Raw genomic sequence first — 22,889 nt, 5'->3', positions numbered from 1 at the left:
TTATAATGGGAAAGAGGTGAAATAGCATTATAATGGAATACTTGTCTCATTGGGACCATCTATTCTTGTGCCCTTCTGAGCTTGCATGTAGGGGTCATGGGGTTAATCCCAGAACTACAATGTTATTCTTTGAAGAGCCACCTTTTTAATTGATTTCTTTACCTCTTTCAGGGTTTTCCTCCGCGCAGTGAACCAGTTTACATCTGTACTCAACCGTTTCTTTCTGGATCAGGCAAATTTTGAACTCCAGGTAGTAGTTCTGTTTTTTCTGGATTTTTCCTTTGGACCCTACTGATTCCTGAAAGGCAGTACAAACAAGCAAATCCTACTGTTACTGGATTTGTTGATACAGAGGATGCGAGTAGAAATACCCGTAGTCTTGCGCAGAAAAGCAGCTGAATGCAAACCAGTTCTGAATTACAGAACTGTGGTTAGTGCAGCAACAAGTGCAAGCAAATGGAACTGTTGCAGGCTTTACAAGCTCAAGTTCAGTGGCATGCTGGCTAAAGCTGACTTATGCATGGCTAGTTAAGAACAAAATTTGTGTGGACTTGCCCATCGTCATTTCCTCTAGGTGGAAAGTCCAAGCTGAAATCACAGAATCACAGAATGGTTGAGGTTGGAAGGGACCTCTGGAGTTCATCTAGTCCAACCTATCCTGCTCAAGCAGGGTCCTCTAGAGCATATTTCCCAGAGTCACGTCCAGGCGGGTTTTGAATATCTCCAGGGAAGGAGACTCCACTACCTCTCTGGGCAACCTGTTCCAGCGCTCGGTCACCCTCACAGTAAAGAAGTTTTTCCTCATGTTCAGATGGAACTTCCTGTGGTTCAGTTTCTGCCCGTTGCCTCTTGTCCTGTCACTGGGCACCACGGAGAAGAGTCTGGCCCCATCCTCTTGACACCCCCCCACTTCAGATACTTGTACGCATTGATGAGATCCCCTCTCAGTCTTCTCTTCTCCAGGCTGAACAGGCCCAGCTCTTTCTTCCTAGGAGAGATGCTCCAGTCCCCTCATCATCTTTGTAGCCCTCTGCTGGACTCTCTCCAGTAGTGCCATGTCTCTCTTGTCCTGGGGAGCCCAGAATTGGACACAGTACTCCAGATGTGGCCTCCCCAGGGCTGAGTAGAGGGGGAGGATCACCTCCCTCGACCTGCTGGGTCAAGTGAAATGAGTGAAAAATTCTGAGTTGATGTATGCTTCTTGCTTGCCTGTTATGGCTGCGAACACTGACTGAGCTATGCTGTACTCCCTGTCAGTATACTTACTTCCTCATTAACGTTTACCTGGGAGACCGCAGCCTTTGGGGCTGCGTAGCTCTTTTGTGCTAGTTGTTACTTTTCCTTTGTCTTCTGCTATTTTAGACTTGTTTCTCTTCCACAGCTCTGGAATAACTATTTCCATTTGGCAGTGGCCTTTCTCACTCATGAATCCCTCCAGTTGGAGACCTTCTCGCAAGCCAAACGCAACAAAATTATCAAGAAGTGAGTTTATGTTAAGAAGCGTTAAGAAGTGGCCAGGCCTTTTTACTTTTAAGAAACCGTATTTGTGCTTCTCCAGATATGTCCTATACAGTCTTCAAGTGAGATGAACATGCCGTGGAAGTGCTCGATTAGTGAATGATGATAAAAGGAGAAGGGGTGACTAGTGCAGATGTTAAGCTGTTACACAGTAGACGTCTAAGTCTGGTTAGACAGACCATAAACTGTTTGAGATGAATTTAAGCACCTTGTCAAAAGAGTCTTTCCACTAAGATCTGCAGTAGAAGGCTTGCCACAGTTCTCAAAGCAATATTTTATGCAAGTCCTCGCCCATAACGTAAGATAGGTAAGCAAGAATCCTAAAAGCCCTGCAACTTTCTAAAGCCTTCTCTTTGCTTTTTCTGCTTTGAAAGCCAGAGCATCTCAGGAAGCATTCATCAGCCCCAAAAGTCATGAGATGAGCTTAACGCTATGTGAATTAAGTGGAACAAAATAGTTATAATTTGTTGCAGAATGTGTAATCTGTAGTAACTTGACCAAATTCGCAAAGATACTTAACACTGGAATCCAATATCTAGATGTCTTTGTGGATATTGGCATGGAATTTTGTGACAGCATACATTGTTTATGTTTGCCAGCATTCTTCTGCAATAATAAAGGTTTTAGAGATCCTGGTAATTAAATATTCTTCCGTTCTCTTGATGTCAGCAAAATTCTAGGTAAAATTGCATGAAGCAGCAAGACTGCAGCTTTATTCTGCTCTCAGGGAATCTGCAGTCTTCTGCCAGAAGGGCACATGGCCAGTCTCTTCCTTTGTGCACTAAGCATTGGTACTGGGCAGGGTGAGGAATTAAAAAGGAAGGGTTGAACTTCTTAACTGTCCTTAACAGAAGGTATGTGGTGTTGAGGAACCTTTTGGCAGATGCTTAATATGGAAGATCATCCGTGAGTGCTCAAATTCTTGTCATAAATGTCCAGCATATTCAGGTTTATGCGTGGGTTTTTTTTTTTTTTTTTTTTAAAGACAGGGTTATGTTTTGTGGTTGTGCCATTAAAGTTCTTCAGGAGCCTTTGAAAGGTAATTCCAGTGTATAGGCCTTTTCATCGTTCTTTTTCTTTCTAGGTACGGGGACATAAGGAAAGAAATTGGCTTCAAAATAAGGGATATGTGGTATAATTTGGGTGAGTTCCATCTAAAGACAGTTATCTTGAAATCCAGCTTCAGAGCTTGAATAAAATCCCTTATTTCTTCATAAAAGCCAGTCATGTTTAATGTGGGGAAAATGTACATAGGCTCAGCTGTTCTAGAGCACAAAGTCTGTTTTCCTTTTTCTGGAAACAAACCAGTTTGGAAGAGCAGATATTTTTTCCATGTCAGCTGGTGAGATGATCTCTTAGAGATTCCACATAAAGGATATTCTACCATATGAAGGACAAGAGTAGAATTTTCTGAAGAGCCTTCATGGTTTAACAACGTGCATACAATTCAGTTCCTTCCTTTTTGGACTATTTCTGAATTTTGGAGCTATAACATATTAAATCTACCTTACATGGCCATTATCCACATAGAAAATGCTTTCTAATCAGAATACCTGTGTTTTATTGTCTTTATTTTATGACTAATGTGCTTACACATGTGGATACCCACACATCGCATACCTTCAAGCAGCCGTGTTCCATTAGGCTATGTCTGACTTTGTCTCTCTTGCAGGTCCCCACAAAATAAAGTTTATTCCAGCAATGGTAGGCCCAATCCTGGAGGTAACTCTGGTTCCAGAGCCTGAGCTACGGAAAGCTACTATTCCTATCTTCTTTGATATGATGCAGTGCGAGTTTAACTTTAGTGGCAATGGAAACTTCCATATGGTAAGGAAGCCTGGTATCTTCAGTGCAGTTGTTTCACAGTACACATTGGGAGGAAGAAGAAGGAGAGAACATAAACAAACCAAAAGCCTAACTATTGTGCCAAACACTTTGGGAAGTTGTTGACAAGTGGTTTGACGTAATAATTGAGGTGGAAGACTAAGAGCCAGGAATCTTCACTTCTGTCCCTAACTGTACCCTTGCATGACTTTGGGTGATTGAATGAACATCTTTGTTTTCAAGTCATTATGCATTTGCAGATGTGTAAATACCACATCTAAATTGTGAAGCAATTTTGAGATCCTGAAAGGATACTCTACAAAGTAATGTCTGCTATTTACATTTATAATAACAATATAAATTCCCCTAAGGCGTATTTTTGACTGTATATGTAAGTTTCTGTAAAGAAAACTACTGGACAGTCAAGTGTCCCACTTCAATTATTAATAACACCACGTAGCTATTTACATACTGACTAACCCTTCGTTAACTTTAAATTTTACAACACACTTGTGAATATTGACGTCCTCATTATGTAATGGAGATATAGAGGACAGAAATGACTTGCTGAGGGCTAGACAAGTCAAAGGACAGAGTTGGGAACAGGACCTGGGGTCCCTGACTTCCAAACCTGTGTTAATTCCTCTGGAAGTTGCTGCTTATTGCTACTGAGAAAACAGGAAGGAAGAAAAAGAGGATCCTCTCTTTTGCCCTTATGTTAACTTTTCGCTGCAGTTTCTACGGACTTTTTCTCCCAGCTTTCCTCTAGGGATATCAGATATTAACATCTCAGCTGGCAGGCAGGGGACCCTCTAGTTATGCTGTAGACAGTCTTCTCCCTGGAGATGGGTAGGAGCCATCCATCCAAGAGGCAGCCGCCTTGGCATTTCAGACTGTTGTCAAATGTGATGTGAATTTCCTTAAGCACCTTACTCACACCAACTTAAGCCCTAACTTCAGTGTGTGCATGGGGTCTTTCTTCCCTTGGGGTCATCAGTCTTTGGCACTGTTGCTCCCAGGGTCTCGGGGGTTCTGGAATCAGCAGAAGGAAACAGGATGTGTGACGTGGGTTTTTCCATTCCAGTGATATTTATATACTAGCTCTAGTGTCCTTGATAGTTTGGAGCCTGAATGTTTAAATCTTGGTAACTGAATTCTAAGTGACTCATGTACTTGACATGCTTGCACATAACGGGGTGTGTCTCTGTGGCTCAACACAGATAATCACACAGCACTCGCTTATCGTTGCATGAGAAGTGGCTTTAATTATTAGCTGCACCTGTTTATGTTGGTTAGGGAACTGTGACTTACCTTTAACTGATGGTAATCGTTAAGTTTAGGGTGAGTGAATGACTGTTATCATCTGTAGGCTGGTCATTACAGATGCTTCTCCATTCTAGCAAAACTGAACTGCTAGTGGATGGGGTAGAAGGAGAAACACTGCACCAGAGCATCAACTCCCAGCAACTGTAAGATGTGAGAGGACTCATTTGTTTGCCCTGTCCTTGTTATAGTGGCTTCGTACCATTTTTATTCTGCTCCAGTAATGAAAACATCCTCTAGCTTGGCCTGTAAAACCAGTGCCTGATGGTGGGGCAGTTCAGAAACACCAGCCACAAGAGTGACTAATGTTCCAATCATGCTCTTGAGAGTTACTGTCCGTTTGATGTGTTTTTTGTCTTTCCAGTTTGAAAACGAGTTAATAACCAAGCTGGACCAGGAAGTGGAGGGTGGCCGAGGGGATGAACAGTACAAGATTTTGCTGGAGAAACTGTAAGTTCTGTGACAAACATGGAGGCTCTTTGATGTTTCCAGCCTAGTTGGCTTTTTTCTAATGCAAGGAAACCCTAACTCATTAGTCCAGTGAGCAGGGAGACAGTGTAGTTGACAGCAATCTTAATGCTAAGCAGGTATGCTGAGCCCGACTACCTTAAAATGATACTTTTATGCTAGAGCAGCAGTTTACACAATAATCCTAAACTGGGGGATGTAAGCCTAGAAGAAGGTGCCAAGCTGGCAAGGTGGTTGTGAGCAGAAAAGCTTGGAACAGCAGGCTTGGAGGCTAAACCAAAATCAGAGCCTTGTTTTAGCACTAAAAGCATGACCCGGGTTTTTGACTGACAAGGCAAGCTTTGACCTCTGGGACCTGCCTAACTAGGATATGTCAGGCCTGTGTGTGTTGTGTCCTGTTCTGCACTGCGAGAATCTCTGTTCTTGAAATGTGTTTGACTCTTAGTTGAGGGGCTATTTGGGTAACTTCACTGAAGTTCTATTTATCACCACTCAGAACTTCAACTGAGTATCCCCTTCCATCTCTCTTGCTCTCTCCGGGTATGCTTGCAGTCTCTTGGAGCACTGTCGGAAACATAAATATCTATCTGGTTCTGGAGAAGTGTTTGCTTTGCTGGTCAGCAGCTTGCTGGAGAATCTGCTAGACTACAGGACGATCATGCACGATGAAAGCAAGGAGAACCGTATGAGCTGCACCGTCAACGTGCTGGTATGGGGAAGGTTGAATTTGGATATGGGTGCTTCCTTACTGACCTGGCTTTGTGTGATGCGATCCTGGGGAAGATGAGGTGCACTAGAATGAATATGGTGAACTCAGTTTACCTTGCAAAATAATTCATTGGAAAATAATTTTTGTATACCTCCAGGAAGGAAGCTATTGAATAAGAGCCTACTGAAGGAAAATTTCAGGGTTGTAAATGATTCTTCGTGCCTCTTCTGGTTAATGATGGGCCGAAATCAGGCTACTGGCTATCAGCAGCTATAAGCCTTTGAAAGATGTACAGTCCAAAATGAAATCATGTGGCTGGTCCTTGTTTAATCTGAGGTCCTGAAATACCGGCAGGAACAATGGGTAGCTGATAATTTGAGAAATCTGAGCTTAAGTCCCTGTTCCACCACAGAGAGTCTGTGTAACCTTGGACAATCACTTTCTCTCTTTGACTGAATACCTTCTCTAGAGATGATATCAAAACCTCCTTTATACCAAAGGGATGGTTGCAGGGATATATGCATTTACGTGGGCAAAGTGATAGTGAAGATCATTGGAACATCTGAGTGATGCCTAAATTATTTTTCTAGAGATGATTATGGGAAGCCATGGTAGCTTACATCAGCTTGATTTACCTTTTCCTATTCTTGGCAGAATTTTTATAAGGAGAAGAAACGGGAGGATATTTATATCAGGTAAGATGGCTCCCTCCACAGACCTGTGTAGAAGCCTTTATTTCCCCTGGTGTTCTGTACAGTGTTACAGGAGTCCTCCTTACAAAATAACAATTGCTTTTCATTCATTTAGGTATCTCTATAAACTCCGGGACCTGCACACAGACTGTGAGAACTTCACAGAGGCAGCATACACTCTCCTCCTCCATGCAGAGCTGCTCCAGGTAATACATTAGAGGCAATTTCAGTTTCTACTGTCAGGGTATAGGTTTTAAATGAAACGCAAACAGCTCAAAATAAACAATTTATTCTCTGCTGTTGTGTGGCTTTGCATAACCTAGGTTCTAGAGGTCATTAAGGAGCTTCATAATTTTATAAATTACATAGCAGCTGAACAGATGGATGAAAGGGGGGGGGGGGAACAAAAAACCAAAAGCCACAGGAAAAACCTTGTAACATTCCTAGCATCAGTTTATCACGTGGTCTTTGTGAAATGTGAGGCTTGCACATCTTCTGGGTCACGTTACTGTTTCTTTCACTTCTGTGTGAACAATTTGCATTGTAAAATTGCATTAGTTTATGTCATCTCTAATTTGGATTGAAGTCAACCTCTTGTACTTCGCGTCTACCACAGGTTACTAGAGCATGCGCATTCAACTACCGTGTCTCAGTTGATGATAGTGTCTTAAGCCAAAATCATACCAATTTTGCAGATGCAACAAAACTTACATTAAAATCTTAAGGTGATTTTTTAAATGTGATTGCAAACAAATTGTACAAGTTCAGATGAATTCTAAAAGTCACTTAATATTAACTTTTGCATGCAGAAAAAACTTTCTGACCGTTGATCTGTGTAGCAGAACGGGTATAATAATCCCAATGGTTTTTCTGAGCAACTGGCTGGAGTGATTAAGAAATTGCTGCTTACTGGCTCCTTTTTACTAACTGTGCAGCTGAGATGCAGTGTTTGTGTGTGCATTCCTAATTTATATTAATCAGCCAACTCTGCTTATATCACTGCTAAAATCACCTGATTTCCCTTTGCTTTGATGCTGGGTTTGTCTTGAGAACATCCATGCAGAAAGTGAGTCTAGCCACTGTAGGATTTGTTTACCTAAAATGTGCCAGTTCTTTTAATGTTGCCTATTTTCCTGTATACTAGTGGTCTGAGAAGCCTTGTGCTGCTCATCTGCTGCAGAGGGACAGCTACTACGTCTACTCGCAACAGGAACTCAAGGAAAAACTCTACCAAGAAATTATCTCTTTCTTCGACAGAGGCAAAGTGAGTCTAAGTCTAAGTGAGCGAGTGGTAAATACTTAGCTTGGGGAACATAGCTGGTAGAAGTAGGATTTGAGGGAAAAGCAAACATGATTCCACAACAAGTCTGATGCTTTAGGCTTGACTTTTTAAGAACGATCAGAGTTCTAGCACAAGCAGGGTATCTGTCTTACATGATTGAATCCTTTCATTCCTATGTTACTCAAAGAGTATCTGTAAAATTAATCACGTTCCAAATACTGAGTAGATCAGAAAACGATAGGTGGGTTTTTGGTTTTTTTGTTTGTTTATTTTCCCTGGGCAATGGCTTTTGTCAGAGTTTTGCAATAAATGTGGCTTGTCTGGCTGATACTGAAATTTGTTAGTTGCACTTTGGATAGATGGTTCTGCAATCTTCTCTTTTTGTTCACCGCTTGTGAGCGTGGAGGCCATGGAAGGGAAGGTTTGAGGCGGCTGTTCTTTGCAGCATATGTTGAGAAGAGAATTTGACTGTAAGGGGCTGTTATGAGAGACAGATGTTTTATTTTTCCTTTTATGAGAAGCTGTCTGTTGCAGGGGAAAAAGCTAAATGCGACACACCTGAGGAGGTGTGACACAGGGACTGAAGTATTAGTGTAGGAGGCTTCTCTGTTTTGCTTTTTAAGCATATCCTTCCATCTTTTGTGCCTCAATTTTCCCTATCAGGAGATACAATAGTAACATTACTTTATAAATCACGTTGAGATCTATAAATTAAGAGCTGTGTGACTATGATCGTTGTAGTAAAAATATATAGCGTGGAGTCTTAAGGGAAAGTTGGCAGAACATTAAAATACTACTTGAATTGAAATCAGCTGAATTTTTTACTTACCTTTCTGTGATAAATGAATGCTTTTAACTGAGTTTTATTTTGCTTGTGCTCTTCTTTCCCCGCCTGCCTCCCTTCATCCCCAATGGAGATGTGGGAAAAAGCCATTCAACTAAGCAAGGAGTTGGCTAACATGTATGAAAACAAGGTCTTTGATTATGAGGGACTTGGTAATCTCCTGGTAAGGTTTCTTTCTCTGTTTCAGCAGGCTACTGGCTGCTTAAATTACTGTTTTTGAGCAGGTTCAGTCCAAAACACATGTTAAAAACAAACAAACATAACTCCTCAACAACTCCTCAACTCAAGCTTAATATTAGAGGAGTATTTTCCTAATTCCTATTTTTAAGTCTTTATTTTTTGACTTTATTAGTATGATAATATCATGTGCAGATGTTTAGCATTTTTATTATTAATCAAATTAGCTAACATTTGCATAGTATATTATCAGGTTCCACATATCTCTTCACCTTGTTATTTCAGTGGTAAAGCTTTCATGTACAAACATAGAATTATAATAGCCTCTGTGCTGGTTGTGTTGTGTGGTTTTTTGTTTGTTTTTGTTTTTTTGTTTTGCTTTGTTTTTAAGGTTAAAGATGTAACCAGCTGCTCTTTGTTCTTTCATATGAGAGTCATCTGCCCAGTTTTATTTCTGCCAGTTCTCTGACATTTGTCACCAGTTGTGTCTGCTCAGCTTCCTAACATTTTTATTTTTAATTTGTGTTGCAATAGTCAAGGGTTTTAAATATTTTCCTGGAATCTCAAAAAATATGGCATTGTTCTCATATCAGCAAACCAGGAAATGAAGTTGATTCTGGCCCAAACAAGTCCCATATTTAAACAAGTAAGAAGACAAATATGAGATATTCCAAAACCCATTGTAAAAATATTCTATAGAGGAGAACTAATAGATTAAGAATTGTCACTGTGAATGTGAGCTGTAGTTTGGCAGTGTCTCTGAGAACTCAAAAGTGAAAAAGCTGGGGACCTCTTTCTTTTTCAGAAAAAACGAGCTACTTTTTATGAGAATATCATGAAGGCAATGAGACCTCAACCAGAGTACTTTGCTGTTGGATACTATGGTCAGGGCTTCCCCTCTTTCCTCCGGGTAAGCATTCAACTTCTGGAGTGGCAGGTTCCCCAAAAGCCCCAGTTGATGAATTTTTAGAGCTTCCCCCAAAAATCCAGATACCAAACTACTTTCCCTTTGAGTTAAACTCAGAGATCTGAATCCCTTAAGCTTTTGAAGCATTCCAGGCTATGAAAGACAGAAAGACAAGGGACCAAATTTTTTGTGTTACCAGCTTTGCTAAAGTCAGTGGGTTGCAATTGGGTTTGTTAGATGATTAATACGCTCTTAGATGGACTTAGAATCTGTCTTAGGTATTAGTGATTTTCAGAAAGATGGTTATTGCTGTTCGAATATCTTTAGCTTGACAAGAACTTACCCATCTCTTTTCAGTCTGAATCAACCTGATTTTTAAGGATGTGGATCATTTCAGCATTAAAGCACATCTATGAGAGTCTGACCCATGCAGAAGAATAAAAATGCAAAGATGCTACCTCTTTGATATCGCTGCTAAGCACTGTTGAATGTATGCTAGCTGTAATACAAGAAGCTAGCCAACACAAGTCAGATCGGGAGTGTGCAGCATAGTCGAAAATATTCCTAGCTATTATTTAAAATCAAGGAACATATACGTTTTCAGACTGCAGTGGTTTGAAGCTGCTGTCCTTAAATGGAACCCAAGTTCAATTAAAAAAAAAAAAAAAGAAAAAAAAAAAAGTTAGTACTGTGGAACTGGATGGTATAGAAGGCTTTCACCTCAAGGTCATGTATTTTGAATCCAGCCCCTTCAGAAACTGCCACTGCTTGGTGGCCAACGTGAAATAAATTGGCCATGGTCTAGTGTTATGTCTGTGGTGCAAAATTGCCAACGCAACTCATCATTTTGTTAGCTGCAGCTGAAGAGAGCCAGAAATGGAATGGAGGTAGAACTCATATCTTTGTGCGTAAAGAGGTCCCTAAGTCCATGTCATATCAAAATTGGACTGGCAAGGAGCATGCAGTTCCTTGCCTTAAAGAACCTTCTGGGACACAACATTCTCTTAAAAAATCAAACCTCTGACTGAGTTTTGATCTATTGAATGTGTGAGTTTGGGGAGTTTACAGTGATCTTGAAAGTGAGGAGCAAAGGAAAGGTGAGATTCTTTGCTTTAGGTTGTGAATTATCTCACAGTGCACAAGTTCCATGATGCCCATCCTGAAAATCAAAATCACATCGTGACTTTTGCTAAGGATAAAGTTGGACTATTTAACCCTAGTTCCACCTTCTGTCCTTTAAAGATCAATTGTTGTGTCTTTGATGCTTGTTTAGGGAGCCCCAGAGCTGTCTTACTCTCTGATCACAAGCTCGCTGGTGTGACTTGAGGCATGGAGGGAATGGGGCACTCCAGAAAATGCATCATCTCACCTGCCCAAATATGCCTCTGCATGTCCATATTGGCTGTCAATGGGGCAGTCTGTGTCAAATGCTGTGGTGAAACCTCCTGCTTGGTAAATAAAATAGGCCCAAAACAATACTGCTGGCAGAGTGTGCAGACCAATTATGGCTGCAGCTTACCAGCAGCAAATGTATCCAGTATGTGTGCTAGATAAGTATGCAACAGTACACAGTGAGTGGGATAAAAAATCACCAGAAAGCGTGAGCATGTTCAGTAACGCTTGTTTGTGGGGAAAAATGAACTTTCTAGACAAACGTAAGGATGTCGCTGCAGGGCCTTGCCCCTATGAGTTGCTTTGTTGTCTTTCCAGCCGGTGTTTCTCTCTCACTGGTTCCAGCTGCCTTTGAAGCTAGGAAACAACCTTTGACATAAACTAGACCTCTGAGACTACTGTGTGTGTGTGTGTTTGGAAAGGTAATTCTCACTGCATTGTTTAGGGCTAATCTGCCTTTTCTTCTGCTACCCACAGAACAAAATCTTTATCTACCGTGGCAAAGAGTATGAACGAAGGGAAGACTTCAACCTGAAGCTGTTGACCCAGTTTCCCAGCGCTGAGAAGATGACCAGCACTGCCCCCCCAGGAGAGGAGATCAAGTCTTCTCCTAAACAGTGTATCTTTTAGTTGTAATATGTTTTGGCACATTGGTCTGCCTCGTTTTTCCTTGAATAACAGACATAGTAAGCAACAGATCAATGAGCAAGGAACGTATTGCTCCTGGAGGTCTTTGAAACAGGCTCTGGACATGAAAATAAGAATATCTGGAATTGGAATAGTGAATTTAAAAACGTACTGGAAAAGAAGGAGAACTTGATGTTGTCAGGATTGAATGAGTTGCTGTTAGGTTGAAACCTTAGCAGGCTACAGTTCAGGATTTCCTGTATCTTCCTCTGAAGCAGGTAGTACTGACTGCTGTACTATGTGATCCGGTTTAGTATTTCCAGGTCAAAGAGGAAAAATACAAGCAATGGAAGCGGGATACAAAAAAGGAGGTGTTCTCTCTACTTCCTTGCAGTTAACAAGGACTTATGAAGTGTCTGCTTTCACTTTTTCCACCTAGAAATTGCTTTATAGGAAGTGTGATGTTTAATATGTTTGTTTATGTTGATTGATGAATGGCCCTAGGGATAGATTTCTGGTTGCACGCTTTCACGCTGGCTCACAACAGAGAAGACCATTAGGCTTAAGACCTCTCTCTCAGTTGTGAGTATGACCAAGTGCAACCTGGTGAAGATGCTTCAAATTCTCTTTGTGAGCTCAAGTCGATAGCAGATGTGCTGCTGGAAGGTGTACGTTAGTAAACACCAAGTTATTGGGCTTGTCTGGCCTGTATAGCACAGGCGAGTAGAGAATCTAACGGTCCATTTTGGCCTTAAAAATCTATGCACAAAGGCACAACTCAAGCAGTGACAGCAGATGCTTGATTCCCTTGCAATGAGCCTGCCAAGCACTAAATACACATAGGAAATGAAAATTCATTCAGGACCAAACTTGGTGTTTAAAGATTCCTCCTCTATTTCTCATTTGTTTCAGCTACTTCCTTTGCATCTGTTTGTGTTTGTTCTAATGTTGTTGGCTCAAGATGAACCTGAACTGCAAAATTTGGATCCAGATCTGAACTATTCCAAAAGTTTGGGGGTGTTTGGTTCCAGGTCTTTGGCATAGCCCTGTTATAAGGGGGAGCAGCTGCATAGTTTGGATTTGATACAGGTTCTTCTCTGACTCTAGCAAACACCATCTGAAAAGACAAGGTATTTGAGTACCCAAATCACTGCAGTAGGCAGGGATTGATGGTCCTGTAGTGTATGGGACTTTTTTTTTTCTTATTATTCCTTTGTCAGACACCCCCCCCACCCCCACTTGGAATGGGTTTCCTCACTCTTATGATGCAGTGTCTCCTCCTTGCTTTGGTTGTTTGTAATAGTGTAATGGAGGCATTAATTAAGCTGTACAACTTCTTAGGGAACGCCTAGATGCGTAAACTGGCTAGTCTTGCACCAGTTCTGAACTAGAAACTGTATGCTTCTCGTGGTGCAAAGCCCAAGCTAATGAGCTCTCCTGAGAGAGAAAGTATTTTAGCTTGGGCTCAGTGCTTGATCTAATGTGTCTGTGTGGTTTGGGGTTCAGATTTGGCCTATATCCAGCTGGCTCTTCAGTGCAGGTAGAATGACCTTGCCTTTGCTTTCAAAATACTATGTAGAAATATCCTCAGTGAAATAAAGGCTCTATGGGGCTACCACACCTGTCAGTAAAAGACTGGCATTTCAGAGTGAAGTTGGCAGGTGATTCACAGAAAGAATCTGTTCATTTGAGTCAATTTGTTTATGCTTTGCTTTTCCATATGGGTTTTTACTGCTGTAAAGTCTTCAGTACAGTCCTTAAAACAGGCTGCTGCAGGAACAACACTGTAAGCTGTTGTGCTTGGGGCTTTTATTACAAAATTTTGTTGAATTTCTATCAAGGGTCACAAAAAGCAAAAGCTGAATATGGAATAGATGTGTACTGATAATAGCCTGCATTCTTCAACTAGCTTTATTGAGCCTCAAGGGTTGGGAGAGGCTTTGACTGTACTGGAAGGTTTTGAGACACAGAATTAGAGGGGGGAAGAGACAGATAGATCCGTTATGGAACCTAGTCCAGAATCCTATTTTCCTTTCCCCAAAGTAGAAATCTGGAACACTCAAGCTTCTGAGGGAATTTCAGTAGTTGGAAGTATTCCTAGAGCCCTTACCTTTTTGGGCTTTTCATTCATGACTAGCACACAAACCACGACAAGCAATATAATGCCAGGAATTGCTGATGAGCAGCTAAGTATTTTTCTTTAAACGTGACAAGAGCACAGGGATTTGTTGAGAAGTTTGACATTTGATGAAAACAGGAAGGGTATTTCTCTCCCTGTATTTTTCCAAAAGGATTCATAGTTTTTCATCCTTAACCATAACTGCTCAGATGTGCAGTGCTTTATAGTGAAGCCTGTGATGAACCTGCCACCTAACTATAAAGACAAACCTGTTCCTGAGCAGATCTTAAAGTAATTTCCTTTTCTCTCTACATTTTTTCCTCAAATAGCATAGGCACAAGGTGGAGTGCTTTTGTGTCTCATCTGCAGATTTGTTTCACAGCCCAGTTTAAACTTGGTTATTTTTGAAAAGAAACAAAAGAACATTAGTGCAAGGAGGAGGGAAGGTGAGAAGACTCACCATTTACTCTGCTTCTTTGTAGCTACTACAGAGCAAACGAGGTACAGCAGTTCACCCACTCCCGGCCATTCAGGAAAGGAGAAAAAGATCCAGAGAATGAATTTGCTGTGAGTCCTTCACTTCTCATTCCAACTGCCTGGAGTGTTTGTGATGAGAAAACTGTTCTGTGTATTTATCTATTTATTATTATATCAGTGGCATTTTGAACAGCAGTGTCACAATTTCTTTTTCTCTGCCTGTGGTAATGGAATTTTGTTACTGAAATGCAGGAGGAGCAAAGGGTTGCACTTTATATTGCAGTCTTTATGCAGAGCCAATCTGGTATGTTGAGGAGCTCCATAGCTGAAGCTCAAAAACCTTGATCTAAGGAGGCATAAATATTGTGCTCTCTAACCACAGTTTCCTGCAGAGTGCAGCTGTGCGCCTGGTAAATTGTGGATGACGTAGCTGTCCTTAAGAAAGCCAACCTCTAACCATGAGGGACCGGTTAAAGTTTAGGCCAACTTTTAAGATTTGCAGTGGACAGTAAGCCATGGGTGTAGCATATTAGCATGTTTCCTTGCTGCCTGTGAGGCATATTGTTGCTTGCATGTAGTGATCGTGCATGATGCATGTAACTAGCTAAATATGTTGTAATCACACTCCTACCAGTAGTGGTCCACACAGAGGAAAACAGCCTACTGTTACTTATGTTGATAACATTTAAGTAGTAGAGATGGTATTTGCTGTCAAAAACAGAGTTCCATCCCAATTAATGAAATGTGAAAGTCATTGCCTCAGTCCTGCCTGCTAGTGCTTGCAGCCTAGTTCCATGCTGTAGTAGAGGAGAGAATTGAACTGGAAGACCAGTATTTTCCTTATATCTTGGAATTTTTTCTTTCTCCAACTAGACTATGTGGATAGAAAGGACAACCTACACAACAGCTTATTCATTCCCAGGCATCCTCAAGTGGTTTGAAGTCAAACAGATTACAACGGTGAGTTCTGCCTATGGGCTGAATCCACCCAGTCTTTAATGGAGTGAAGAGCCTTGCAACATTTGGGACTACCTCTTCCGCTGTTGGATGTGGCACACCAATAGCTTCTGCTTTAGACAAAAGCAAGCGTGTATCTTGCTTGACATGCTTATATTTTTATACTGTTCTGCAGCCAGCTCTATCCCAGGCAGTAAAGTTCTACATTGACTCACTCTGTCATGCTTGGGGGAGTGGTTACTTCTGTAACACACTCCACAGTCAGCAGCCAGTTCCTAAACTGTTGCTTCTCCAGGGTGAGGTGTGAGGTCATTCTTGCCTTTATCTCTCTGAATGGCAAAGTAGTTAGCACAGGGAATCCAGAATCCTCTGCTGGAAACTATTGAGCTGCCATTGGTATGTGGGAGTTCCTTAACTTCATATTCAGTGGAGGAGAATGAAGGTTAATTCCAGTTCCTCTTTCTCTCAGGAAGAGATCAGCCCCTTGGAGAACGCCATAGAAACCATGGAGCTAACCAATGAGAAAATTAGCAACATTGTCCAACAACATGTCTGGGACCGGAGTCTTCCTGTACATCCTCTCTCTATGCTCCTGAATGGGATTGTGGACCCAGCGGTCATGGGGGGATATGCCAACTATGAAAAGGTTATTTTTCCTATTTATCTGTAGCTTGGTCTGTTGCCCTCAGCAGTATCAGAGGCCTGCATTGAGACATGGGAGAAATGAGTTCAATTCTTAACTGTTACTCAGATTTAGTGTACTTTGTAGCTCTATCTGCATCTGCTCAGAGCTCAAAGATGGAGAGAAAAGAACAAGGATGAGAGATATCCGCTAAACTGGAATGTGGAAAACCCACGCATTTTTAGTGTTTAGGTTCAGAGCTGTGCGCTGCTTTAGAATTAAGAAGTGATCTACCTCTTCTGGGCCTCATTTTCTAGTCTTTACAATGGTGATAACAGCATGACCCCAACTCATGGGGGCATTGTGGAGTTGCGTAGTTATCCCGGTGAACAGTACAAGTACCAGAAATAGAAGCAAAATGGCTTATGTTTCTCCACTGTATTAATACAGAATGATAAAGCAAATAAGGCTTTTTCTTTCCGGCAGATGCTCTGTCTTTGTAGTGTTGCAACAAAGAGCATGTTATTTCAGAATAAAAGCAGTCTTTACTATTCAGGTTTGTTCAGTTGTTGACATGGTATATGTTCTTCTTCCTTTATGATGTTTAACTTAAGCTATTTATTTCTAGTATCTAATTATGGTACCCCAGCATGAAATATATTGTTTGTTTCCGTACACTGAATGGATGGTGTTAAAATGTTTAATTTTTTCCAGCTATGTTGCAATCACATGAAGTGAAGTGCAAAAGTTAAATGGGAGAGGGGGTCTGATTTGCCTGCGGTATAACTCTTCTGATTTCAGAGGAGCCTCAAACTTCACTAGGGTGAATTTGGCCCTAAATACTCTTTTTATGAATTAAAGTTGACATAAAGTTTAGAATTATGAAAGTGGGAAAGCAGTTAAAACTAGGAAAGGCAAAGTATCTGTTACCACATCTGGAAATACTCATTTCTGGTTCATATTTTCCTACTTCAACTAAAGATCAGCAGAGAACATTTGGCTCTTGTGGGCGGCTAGAATCTTGGGTTTTAATTGTTTCATTGTAGCCAAAAGCCAAAGTCTGCATTTTGAACGTGGGCTTTCTTCTCGCAATAATTAAACACTTTCAAGAAAAATCCATTGGGACCTACTCGGCAGTCCTTTCACAGGCTAACCTCCACTTGACATTAGCCTGTTTCAGAATCATACCACCAGGCCTATAAACACTTCTGCATACCGTCCACTTAATGGGATGCAGAACTGAAAAAATTTATGCAGAGGCTAAAATAGGTCAGAGGCGCATTTTAAAACTGAATGAAAAATTATTAAATGTTTTATCTAGGAAAAGAACAATTAAATTCCTCTGACTCGGAATTGTGATACGCTTCCAGGCAGCGCTCTATAGCACATAGTATGAATTGGCACAATTTTAAGGCTTCAGTCCAGAAAAGTATACATGCATTTGTTCAACTTTAAGCCTGTACATGATTCTGTTGATTAAAGGTAAATACATACAGAAGTGTAGGATTTGAATCATAGAGCTGATGAAGGAAATTGCAGTTAAGAGAGAGCCTGTTCACTTTTCTGCAGCTGAGGTTGGGTTGTTCACATGCAGTTGTATACTATAGGTTATTGAATACTAAAAATGAAAGGGATTTCTTAAGTGAGAATGCTGAGACTGGTTCTGGTATTCGCATTTGAATGACAAGTAATGTAACCTTGATTATTCAAATCAATACTATTTTATGAGAAGGGAATTGGAATTGAAAAAACACCCTTCTGATGAAGTAACTGCAATGTTTTACATATCAGTGGTTCGGAGGAAAAATAGTAAAATCTTTTTTTCTTTTTTGTCTTTACAAAAGAGAAGTATTTTTCTTCCCAATTTTCAACAAATAATCATGGTTCTTCACTTTATCCTTCAGCTTTATGGCAGGGAGAGACTAAAAACAATCTTGTTATGAAGAATAAGGGCAATAATGAATTGGTCTTGAAGTACAGGGATCTTTGTCTCTTACTCAAAGCTAGCTGTGAAAGTATCATAGTCTCAGATATCATCTTCTCTCTTCTTTACTTTCAGGCTTTTTTCACAGATCAGTATCTTCAAGAACATCCTGAAGACCAAGATAAAATTGAACTGCTTAAGCAATTAATTGCTTTACAGGTATCATGTTGTGAAAGATGGGAAAGATATTTGTGAGTACAGATGTTTTTGTTTTTCCAGCATTATTGTTTTGGAGGAGGGACTGTAGATAAGTACTATAAGAACAAGTCTTAATGTGTGTATAGGATTCTTTTTATTTTAAGGAGAACTGTCGTACTGTAGAATTGTGATCTAGAATATTTCACTCACTCTGTGTTGCTCTGAACTGTTACTCTGGAATATTTGCCGATGTGGCATAGATTTCCCCCCCCCCCCCCCCTTATGAGTCTAACAAAATGTCTATTATCTTTTGTATGAAATCATCAGACCTAATATTTTGTCACTCTGACCATTTTGACCTGCACAGCAGTGAATAGCAGTGAAAAAATCATCCTGTTTTTGTAATGCAAATTCCATCCATGCAGGTTATTTACCAGTTTTTGTATATTTCCATACAACAGAGCCAAGCTGCAGCTATTTCCCAGTCATATTGCTTTGCAGGCCAAGGGAGTGATAATGTAACATTTTACATGCCATGTATACCGAAGCAGAATATAGAATCTGTATCAGGAAGAAGGGCACATGGCTATGGGTGGGGAAAAAGTTTGTATTTCTTTGTAGTACACATACAGAGCTCAGATAGATAGTCAAGTTACTATCGTGCACAAGTTAGGAGTCAGGAACTGAGCTTCAGTACTGTATGATTGCTTTTCTCCTCTGCAAACTTAAAACACATTGACTTTAAATCCCTTAATTGCATCTGAGATGGGTGTAGAAAATTCCTTCCTGTAGCAGGAGAGCAGATGAGTCCTTTCGGAGCAAAAGTTTTCGGAGCAAAAGTTTTGCTGCTCATTTCAGATGCCATTGTTGGCAGAAGGGATTAGGATCCACGGTGAGAAGCTGACTGAACAGCTGAAGCCTCTGCATGAGAGACTAACTGCCTGCTTCAAAGATCTGAAGAAGAAGGTGGAGAAGCAATATGGTGTAATAACTTTGGTAAACATATCTTGTTGTCTAGTGTTTTGCTTTAAAAGAACACACTCAAATACTCTTCTCCTCTTCCAGATTGTAAGTTAGTGTTACCTGGTTTATCGTGTGTTTGTCTGCAGCCTCCCTCCCTCACCGAAAGGAAACAGAGCAGGTCCGGCTCTGTCGTGTTGCCTTACATCATGTCTTCCACACTGAGAAGGCTCTCTGTGACATCTGTGGCCTCTTCCGTGGTCTCTACATCTTCCACGTCATCTGATAGCACTTCTTCCAGGCCAGGTTCAGACGGGTCAGTAGTCAGCTTTTAAACGTGATTTACAAGAGTGGGGATATACTTTCACCACAATGTTTTGGGGTTTTTTTACAGTATTTTCAATAATTAGACTTTTCAATATAATTAGACACTTTTAAAAACGAAGATTTGTTCCATAAAAATAACGATACCTATGCCTTTAGAGAGCTTTTAAATGGAGGTCAAATTATTCTCTTTTACAGATAGGGATTTTGAGGGGTAGAAAAGGGATGGATCTGGGAATTAAACCCAGGAGACTCTGCCTCTTCAGACCCAATTCCTTAGGCCTTACTGAGGAAGCTTATAGGCAGTGTATTTCAGATGTACACTGTTTCTGTTCCTCTGGGATCCTGGAAAACAGAGGTGTAAGATTACTGTGATGTGATTGAATTCAATGTGGTCTGCAAAGAGGAATGGTACCATATGGTACTAGTTCCACCCACCTGCTTGCAGCTGCTTATGTGGCATTAAAGGGAGCTTCCATACACGAAACACTTCCTGATATTACTTCTCTTTGCATCTACTTTATATCTGTGATTGCCAGGGAGTCTAGATTACTCGTTCAAGGTCTCACAGCAGACTGAGTGGCAGAGTTCAGCATAAAATACAGATCTTACTCCCTCTGCAAGTAGATTACGCTTTGTCCTGTGCATAAGACACAATACTCAAAATTGTTTGAGTAACTTAGGAGCACAAATCTTGTTGAAAATTCCATTGTCGTAACTCAGGTTTTCTACAGTAACCTCTTACACACAATAAAAGATCACCGCCTTTTCGCAGACAGTGCGTGAAATGACTTGACTGGCCTAATGCTTCTTGCTTTTTCACTTTTTCGGTGTGGGCTGCAGATCTATTCTGGAGCCTCTCTTGGAGAGAAGAATATCGACAGCTTCCAGAGCTGAGGAACTGCCCATCAAAGAAGATGGTGATAACCGGATTAACAAATTCAAGCGGAAGGACTGGAGTATTAGCAAGTCTCAGGTTATTGTAGAGAAGGAGCCAGAAACTGAACTCAATTCCAAAATGGTAAAAATAATAGTAATAGTAATAAAATCCACAGCAGGAGATTTTAGTGTTTCCTTTGCTTTCAGGCATGCTTGCCATTGGGAAGCTCATTAAATACTGGGAGGGGCTCAAATACCAAAAGCCTTGGTCATCTGAGTAATTGCTTGCTTTTTTATTTGGAAAACATGTGTCAGACCGGACTGCAGTTTGACTTAAAGTACAGATTTGAAGCATGAGGCACCGATGTTTCATCTAAGTGCTCAGAACCCTTGTTTCTTGCAGGAGTTGGGGGCTATGCGATGCACTCAGCACCATGTAGAATTGTTCTGTTTGTGTTGGAGCAAGTAGATATTGCTAGTCCATTCAAAATCCAGCTGGCAATCCAGGTGCTCAGCTGCTATCAGTCAGCATCACTGCACAAATCAAATGTACTACAAGGTGAAGATCAGTCTGAGAGATCTGGGAGTTGCAAAAGGATGGTCTGGTAGTTAGGTCACCAGCTTGGACTTTGAAAAACTGATTGTCTTAAGTTTGAACTCTGCTGCAAACCGCCTGCATGAGTATTTACTCAAAATGATTATGCAAATCACTTGCAAAAGAGGAATAAAAGAGACTCTCCACCCTGACAGTGTTGTAACAAGGAATATATTGGAGACTGCTAGGCATTCAGGTTGACAGTGGGGTCCAGTTAATCACCTAATACGAATAGGTGAGTTTCAGCCCAGAAATAGAATTGTATGACCTTGGAGTTTTATCCTGGCTTACACTAAGACTAACTTACGCTGTCAGAGAGTACGTGAGAACTAGGTGTCGGAGTATTTAAGCTTGTGGCTCAGTAGTACTAATTTGACCTAACATATTCTGTATAAATAATTAATAATTCTTCTGTTTCCCTTTCCTTCCCCAGCTCTCTCCGAGCTGGATCTGGCTAGATTCAGGAATCCTCATCAAATCTCAGTGATACTGCCAGCACTCGGAGTCTGCAGGATATTTCTAAAGAAGGGAACTGTGGCTCTAGAATCCATTTGATATTGACAGGCTTTCCACCCAAGAAGAGAGTCTGGGAGTGTAAATATTAGTGATTAAGGATACCTGGCCTCTGCCGTTGAAGTGCTGCTGTTGAATTAAATGGGTTTAACCCACAAACTGTGAGGTCAGCTGCTGATCACTTTGTTAAGTAAAACTAGTGGAAAAAGGTCCAGAAGAAAGCCCACTTGTATCAGCCGGTTTCCTAGGACTGTAAGACGTGCCTGTCCGAGCCGAGACTTAGCACTGCAGAGAGCTGAGAGATGCAAAACAGAACACCCGCTCCCTTTCTCCCCCCATATCTCTGAGGGCAAATGGCATGTGTGATCAGCTTGCTGAAGCATATGAGCAGTTAAGGGTTATATTCATGCTGAAGAACATTGCGAAGCACACAGCAACCTAGTTTTTATAGCTGGTCTGTTCCATAGCAGCATGGTGCAGCACAGAAATTAGGCAGACTAGTATTATACAGCTCTTGACTAAGTTGCTTGGGAGCTGGAAAGCCAGAGGGAACCAAAGGCTTGCTGTGTGTCCAGCAGCTTTGGTATTGATATGCTTTATATTCGTTGTATACCAACGTGTTGCCCCTTCTGTGCAGTGAGAAATACTCCGTTGCTCAATAATGGAGAATTAATGTCTAAAAGAGCCCATTGACTTTAGTTACATGTGTGAGCGTGACAACCTTCTCTGTGAAGCAATAAAGTAGTATGTAAACGGACCAAAATATTTCATATAGTGGACTCTTGGGACCATATTCAGATGACCTAAATTCCACCTCTATCTCTTTGACTAGTACTTCCTTTTGGCAACCTCCAAATCTTTAGGCATATCATGCCAGTAGGGAACCCTGGGCACAGAGGCTGAGGCAGAATTTAGGCTGTGAATAAAGCTACTGATGGCAGTTAAATTACTGACATGTACCTTTGGGAGGAGGAAAGTTTGCTGATTGAAGGTAGATGAATACTGCAGTCTCCATCAAGCTAGCCAAAGCACCATCTGTCACTACAGACTGTTAAGACCAAGCAAATTTATGGCAGGTTGTCTATATAAGGACCTCTGTACAGATGTCCCATGGGTGATGATTGAAGTTTGTCAGGATGAGTAACAACAATACCCCATGGTATCTCAACAGAGCAAATGTGTGTCATTGTACCCATCGAACAGATTTTTTTTTTCTACTTTTTCCTCTGCTCTTCTTGAAACATTTTCTCTCAAGTTTGTTCACAGATCTGCTAGTCAAGTACAACCATTTTCTAGCCTCACCTCCTCTGACCTCTTCCCTCCTTAGTTAATAGGCTGCGGTCATAAAAACCAGGTTGCTATTGCTACCCTCTTAGTAAGGTCCCACAGAAAACTGGATGTGTCATAGCACTGTTTATGCCTTTTGACATGGCTCAGCCAGTTCTGTGAGTGTGTTGCACTCTGTTTCACCTGAATGCATCTTTCTTTCATGTACATGGCTCTTCTGGAGCATGTTGATGCCTTTCTGACAGGTTCGGTTGTCTGATACGTGTGCAGC

General features: G+C 41.1%; 1 protein-coding gene across 4 annotated transcripts in view; it reads left to right on the top strand.

Annotated features, from left to right (window-relative positions):
* DOCK5 (dedicator of cytokinesis 5) overlaps positions 1-22,889 on the top strand; it is a 90,448-nt gene that overhangs the window by 56,759 nt on the left and 10,800 nt on the right. For 3 of the 4 annotated variants that reach the window (XM_068920436.1, XM_068920437.1, XM_068920439.1), the window contains 20 exons: positions 172-250; positions 1,382-1,482; positions 2,603-2,661; positions 3,191-3,345; positions 5,030-5,115; positions 5,686-5,842; positions 6,497-6,537; positions 6,650-6,740; positions 7,679-7,798; positions 8,734-8,823; positions 9,643-9,747; positions 11,614-11,755; positions 14,092-14,173; positions 14,365-14,449; positions 15,233-15,319; positions 15,786-15,962; positions 17,998-18,081; positions 18,919-19,056; positions 19,170-19,336; positions 20,188-20,365. In XM_068920436.1, the coding sequence (XP_068776537.1) occupies positions 172-250; positions 1,382-1,482; positions 2,603-2,661; positions 3,191-3,345; positions 5,030-5,115; positions 5,686-5,842; positions 6,497-6,537; positions 6,650-6,740; positions 7,679-7,798; positions 8,734-8,823; positions 9,643-9,747; positions 11,614-11,755; positions 14,092-14,173; positions 14,365-14,449; positions 15,233-15,319; positions 15,786-15,962; positions 17,998-18,081; positions 18,919-19,056; positions 19,170-19,336; positions 20,188-20,365 (2,224 nt within the window). The remainder of the gene's footprint in view (positions 1-171; positions 251-1,381; positions 1,483-2,602; positions 2,662-3,190; positions 3,346-5,029; positions 5,116-5,685; positions 5,843-6,496; positions 6,538-6,649; positions 6,741-7,678; positions 7,799-8,733; positions 8,824-9,642; positions 9,748-11,613; positions 11,756-14,091; positions 14,174-14,364; positions 14,450-15,232; positions 15,320-15,785; positions 15,963-17,997; positions 18,082-18,918; positions 19,057-19,169; positions 19,337-20,187; positions 20,366-22,889) is intronic. The other variant, XM_068920438.1, reaches the window with a different exon arrangement.

This window comes from Struthio camelus, chromosome 27, assembly GCF_040807025.1.
Source record: "Struthio camelus isolate bStrCam1 chromosome 27, bStrCam1.hap1, whole genome shotgun sequence".
NCBI lineage: Eukaryota > Metazoa > Chordata > Aves > Struthioniformes > Struthionidae > Struthio > Struthio camelus.
Note: the sequence above shows the minus strand (reverse complement) of the source record. Positions and strands in the feature narration are given on the sequence as shown.